This window comes from Apium graveolens, chromosome 6 (genome assembly GCF_009905375.1).
Source record: "Apium graveolens cultivar Ventura chromosome 6, ASM990537v1, whole genome shotgun sequence".
Taxonomy (NCBI): Eukaryota; Viridiplantae; Streptophyta; class Magnoliopsida; order Apiales; family Apiaceae; genus Apium; species Apium graveolens.
Window position 1 is genome coordinate 11456551 of NC_133652.1, and position 6183 is coordinate 11462733.

Here is a 6183-nt window from a genome sequence, read left to right on the forward strand (position 1 = left end):
AGGGGTACTCTTGCTTCTCCGAAAACATCCTAAATGAATTCGAAATTGCAGAAAATTCAACAAAATTGAGCCCGTTATCAGTATATTTGAGACTTAGACGGAAGCCTCTAAAATATCATTTCACTATTACCCCTAGAATTTCAATAACCAGAGTAAAATAAGAAGTGGCTGACCTTCTAAAAATTTACCTTACATGTCAGCCAAACAATTTTATCAACTTTCTCGATAATTAAAATTCCAGGAAAACTACTTAATATTTACAGTACCATATCACAGGGAGAAGGGGGGAGGGAGAATAAACAGACTGGGAATTTAGTGTGTACCTCTCAGATAGAAATGTAACTATAGGCAGAGCATAGGAGTTATTGCTCCTGAGGGCTGGTCTCCCAGTCCTTTCCTGGTTGTGGGTACATATTGTTTTTTATTTTTACTTGGGGAATCAGCTTAACCAAAATGAAAACCTGGTAGACTCTAAAATTACTTCTTCAAAGGGTTTTGGTGGTTTAAGTGTTGCATAATTGCATTAACGCCAGCAGCAAGGCCAAATAAGGAAGCGGGCAAAAGTGCAGGCAGAGAATTTCAACTCCAAGGGAAACAAGTTCTCGACTTCTCGTAGTCTCGACTCTCAAATTACTTGAGACGGTCCCATTATCAACAACATATACTGATATACATATACGACGTGTGTGTGTAATTACTAGAAGCAATGTTGCTTTAAGGAAAACAAAAGTCTGCGAGTAACCTCTAAAGCTCAATATCTTCATTTTTTTAAAAAAAAAACAGCCCGGAATAAGCCACACTTATCTTCTCCAACAAGATGACCAACACAACAGCTAACCAAGCATGTACAATACAAACAACAAAGCTATCTTTTTGTAAAAGAGGTGCCAAAGGTTATCTTATAAACCTCCAATTAATGCCTTATTATTTCTAGTCAGCACGGTAAACTTTAACATATGATGCAGTATTTTATCCACTTTACCTTCACCACATTCAACATGTGAGAAAGCGAGGTGAACATAATAATAGATACACTCACCATCAACCCACTCCTGGGGAGTCTTAAGTCGTTTATTGTATAATTCTTTTGTATTTTGACACCTCTATTTACAAAGTTTATGACTACATTTAAACACTATTGCATAAGAGTATAATCCAAAAGCGCAAACATTGTGCGCAACACCTTCATGAGAAACATCTGTACACAGTACACTGTACTTCAAAAAACATGAAAAAGATGGACCAAGTTTACTGTAACAGAGATATCTATGAATGTACCCCCATATATTTAACTATTTATAATGTGATTCACTAAAAAACTTAAGAGCCTGAATTTTTAAGTCACCACATGCAGTTATTTGCTACCATCACGATTACCTAGATCAGCAGCAGCTTTGGCTGCTCGGCTTAGAGCATCTGACATCCAAAGAGCTCCCTTAGAGAAGTAACTGCTGTTCACCACAGTGTTGGTAGCTGCTGCAGCAGTTCTACCTGTTGCTGCCACAGCTGATTTGGTGGTATCATAAATGTGATATCGCTCATCTACAGATTTGACTGCTCCAACCCCTGCATAAATCTTATCAGTGAGGCCTATCCTCTCGCTCAGCTCAGCAACCTTTGCTGTTGCAGTTGCTGAAACTTGATGAGATTCATCAAAAGATTTTGCTTTGCTCAGTGCTCCTACTCCGAGTACATATCCTTTGGATACCATGGATTTCACTACATCTTGAGCCAACGACACTGCTTCTCCAGCGGAAGGAACAGAACGATTACCTTCCGGAACATGCTGCTCAGATGGTTGTATAGATTAGTGAAAAAATTAAAAATTAACCTTGAGATTACAGAGACAGCACAGCATTGCCCGTCTATAAGACTATAACGATATCAAAAGTAAGTGCACATACAGTTTCACTGCTTTCATCTTCTAGCTTCCATGAAGACCGATTCCAGATATTAAATTCATCTTCAGACTGTCCCCAGTTGGTTATGCAAACAGGTTGATCCAAAATACTAGCTCCCTGAGACAAATCAAAACATGTTAACAATAAGCTATTAATGTAATCTGGAGGGGGGAAAACAGATATTTGTTTGAATACACGGCAAAGACGTCATGAGTGATAAATATCAAGCTGAGAAGTCATAATATGAGATGGTTTTGATGAAGGTTAGTTAAAATACAGAGCTACTATGATTGTAATATTGACTGTTATCAAAACAATCACAGCAAAAGTATATAACAGCAACTGTTAACTGCAAGTTCTAAAAACTTTACAGAAAAAAATGTAAATGAAACAACAATGAAGCATATAAATTTGAAGTGCTAATGCTACCAAAACACGCAAAATAATGATAGTTTGTATGGTATTTATCACAAACTGTAATCATATAGATGTTTATCACAGAAAAACTTACACTGAGCAACACTGCTGTTTCCAGCGCATGAGCATATCTGAATGACACATAAGCTGTACTAGCATATTCACCAGCTCTGTTCCCCCAAGCACAACCATCAATCTAAATCAGCAAACCGGATAGAAAAGCAATAACAAAGGACAAAAGTTTTTTCGAACACACAAGACATCAAGCTTTTTAAAGCAAAGAGCAACTCAAAATTTCTTACATCAACTGTCCTCTTTGTAGTAAAGTATATAAGTATGTGAACTACATAGCTGCAAACTAAGTTACCTGGACTCTTCAATTTTGCCCTCATACCAGTGTCCATCGGACGTGACATGGGTGTGGGTATGGGATCTGAGTCGGATTCTTCATATGAAAACCGGACACTTTGACTTCAAAAAGTCTTGTTCAAAATAATTCACAAGGCCTCAAAACAACTTAATTATGGATAGAAATGTCAATAAATTACTATTTTCATGTTATTCTTATGATTTATGCTATAAAAATGACATAAACAATTGTGTATGTGTTTTATTTATTTGGTAAAAGACAATAATTTACAATGTGTAAAATAAAAAGTAGGTATAATTTCACTTATATCAAGGTTATATGCCGAATCCCCGTATCCATGTCCAATTTTGGATCTACATCCACGAATCCTAATTTTTTAAAAACTAAGAGTCGGACACTTGAATCTGCACCCGTGTCCGACACTCATACCCCAGTCCGGGTAACTTAGGCTGCAAAAACTATAGCATCCAAAAAAGTCCAGCTATCTTTATCCTAGGTCGTGATTGAATATTACACACTGATGAGCAACATCACATATATCAAAGGAGCCCTTACTAAAAACTACTGCAAATAAGAAACATGTGGTTTTAATACTCTAACATCATGCAAAGAGACTACTAAAAATGAAGTTGCATTTATGATAGACAGCCCAATTAGCAGAGATAACCTTTTATTTATTGAAGTCCATAGTGATGTTACTATTTTTTTGGTCTTTTCCTTTTCTTTTTACGTCCATAACAAGATAAACTTAAAAAGTGAAAAAGTAAAAGATCGTTTTTTTAAAATATTTGTTGCTAAATTTCCATTAATAGCAATAATCAGAGGAATGTAAAAGTAAATATCGTCAATTTGAGTAAGGATATTAGTTAAATCACAGATAGTCATTATTACAAAATAATAATTTGGGAAGAATATTTGACAACCTGATAATCTCGACATGTTCAATCTTCCCGCAGAAAGCAAAAAAATCATGAACATCCTTCTCTGTAGCCACAGGAGACAGGCTTGTTACTTCAACAGTATACGAACGTGAATCCATGTCTTTGGAACCTACACGTGAAAGAATCACACACTTGAACTAATATATTGATGAAAAGGTACAGTAAAGATCAAATCTTTCCAATGGAAAAAAAGTATGAAGTGTGCTAGATCCAGAACCTTTGCTGTTACTGCATTCTAATATCTAGGTTTTATAATATTTATCACATAAAGAATTTGCAACAACTCATTGATACCGCAAATATGTTGCATCTTTACAGTAAGAGTTGCTCTTAGCTTAAATTGCACTGATTACAAATCCTCCTTTCTCGGAGAACCGCAACAATCCAGTCACAGAGACAAACTAACTCAGTTACATAGCCTATTTTATGTGCTTATGTAGGACACTCAATAAACATAACACTAACTTGATTACTGGATCAGACTTGGTTACAAATAATGCATACTTTTCTAGAGATATAACATTACGAAACTTATATATACCATTTAGAGTTACTAAGGAAAGACGAGAAAAAACCTGAAAAGCCCGGATTCATGTTCACGAATTCGGTTCATTGTATGGAGGTTAGGGAATTCAAGAAAACTCATAAATTGGGAATTCAAAGATTCGGCACATACATGCAGTGGCACGTGCTAGCCATACAGACATGTTTTGGTAAAGAAAAAAAGTTACCTTATTTACTATATTAACTTTAAATATTCTTCGCATTTGAAATCACATTTAATAAAGTCAAATCTTTAGGTCATTTCTCATTTAGAACAGGCGGAAGAACTTCCTACGAAAACCGCCAAATAAAAAACATAACAATAATCAGATTTCCCTGCTTCCAAGATCAACACAGCAAATAAAAAAAACGTCAAAGATTAGAAAGAGTTGTAGTACACAGGATGTTGCTGCTTCGTAATTCGTGGATGATAAATACGAATACATCCATTTAAATCAACGAACAGTAAATTTTCCACACAATTATGTCAGAAGATCATATTGTCAACAAGAAAACAGTATGGAAACAAATATCAATTATAATTTCAACTAGGATTCTAGGCAATATGTAAATTATAATTAATAAACTTCAGAAGCAGGGATTAGTCTAGTGCTCATATTCCAATTTGTCTTTGGCAAGCTAGGCAATCCATTAAGGATTACAAATTGGGAATAATGCAGTTCCACGAGTAGAAGCCAAACAAAAATATTCCCAAAACAAACAAATTACCGTTTTCAACTAACAATCTTTGCAAATAAAATTACTTACAAGAAAATCTTACAATTTTGGCCATTTCTCATTTAAAACAAGCAACGAACAATACAACAATAAAAAAGCGTGAAAATTGCAAACAATACAATAATCAAATTTCATGCTTGGATGGCATACAAAACTCCTGCTTCCAAGTTCAAACCAACAAAAACATATCAATCAATAAAGCATTAAAGATCACAAACTGCGGTCTAATATCCGAGAATTCTTCAGAGAAACTCATAAAAACAAACAACACAGACATGTTCTCAATTTTCGCGGCTTTTTCAGAGAAAACAAACAAACCTAAATCCATTCAAAATCTCAAACACCAAACATCCAACATCAATTACAAAAGAAGATCATAATTTCAAGAAACAAACAGTATAAGCATAAAAAACTCTATTTTTAACAGTAAAGTGATCTAGGGTTCTAAGCAACAAATTAAATGAATAAAACAATCAAAATCTTGACTTGAATTACACAACAATCAAGAAAACTAATATGCAGAACTTAACAAAAATCACCCATTTGTAAACAAGAATAACAATCATAAAAAAGCAAGCTTCAAAATTAAAAACCCAGATCAAAAAATACAAAACTAACAGTCAATCAATAAAAGAATTAATAAATAGGTACAGTACCTTCAGTAGACATGACAACAAGAAGCGAGAGAGAGAGAGAGAGAGAGAGAGGAGTATATTAAAAGGAGAGTGATGAATGCAAATAGCGAAGTTTCGAGAGGTATATTTTACTAAACAAGTCCAAGTTTATTTTTGGACTTGTGTTGGGGCTGTAATTATCATTACACTCGCACACATGGCACAACACGCACTCTCATGATTTTACACGAACACTTTTTTCTCTTTTTTTGAGAGGTCTTAACACGCGCTCTTCATCCATGTCACCATGTGTGAGTCTTACATGTAGATAGATGGTGATTTATGTTAAAAGAAAAGTTTACTTATTTCATAAATCTGGCAAGGGTTGTCCCGTGTGCATGCGAGCACGTTTTAAAAAAAATGTGATTGATGAATTGTAAAAATTTTATTATTAGATATGTGCATATTTATTATTATACACCTCATCAAACACTAACTTTTTTTTTTGGCAATCAAACACTAACTTTAAGCATATGCACATGTATATATTAGAAAAATCGTTGTTTCAAATACGGTGCTTATAAATTTTAGATTATTATTGTTTACTCATTTAATTCAAAATTGTTACAAATTTTTATTTTTTAATTGAATTTTGACTC

The 6183-nt window shown here is 34.2% G+C and overlaps 1 protein-coding gene across 2 annotated transcripts; it reads right to left on the reverse strand.

Annotated features, from left to right (window-relative positions):
* Positions 1-1151: 1151 nt before the first annotated feature.
* On the reverse strand, positions 1152-5721 carry LOC141668009 (binding partner of ACD11 1). Of its 2 annotated transcripts, none has more exons than XM_074474679.1 (5): positions 5567-5721; positions 3609-3738; positions 2413-2488; positions 1905-2018; positions 1152-1786 (listed from the first exon to the last, which is right to left on the reverse strand). In XM_074474679.1, the coding sequence occupies exons 1-5, from the start codon at positions 5577-5579 to the stop codon at positions 1355-1357; spliced, it is 765 nt and encodes a 254-aa protein (XP_074330780.1). In that variant the 5' UTR covers positions 5580-5721; the 3' UTR covers positions 1152-1354. The 2 variants fall into 2 exon arrangements, with proteins under 2 accessions (XP_074330780.1, XP_074330781.1); XM_074474680.1 differs by having other exon boundaries at positions 3612-3738; positions 5567-5720.
* Between the last annotated feature and the right edge of the window lie 462 nt (positions 5722-6183).

Bases quoted from the DNA above. Each gene is read 5' to 3' on its own strand.
- LOC141668009 (XM_074474679.1), bottom strand. The intron at 2,019-2,412 runs GTAAGTTTTTCT...GATTTGTCTCAG, and splicing joins AAACAGCAGTGTTGCTCAGT to GGAGCTAGTATTTTGGATCA. The intron at 1,787-1,904 runs GTATGTGCACTT...CCATCTGAGCAG, and splicing joins AAGATGAAAGCAGTGAAACT to CATGTTCCGGAAGGTAATCG.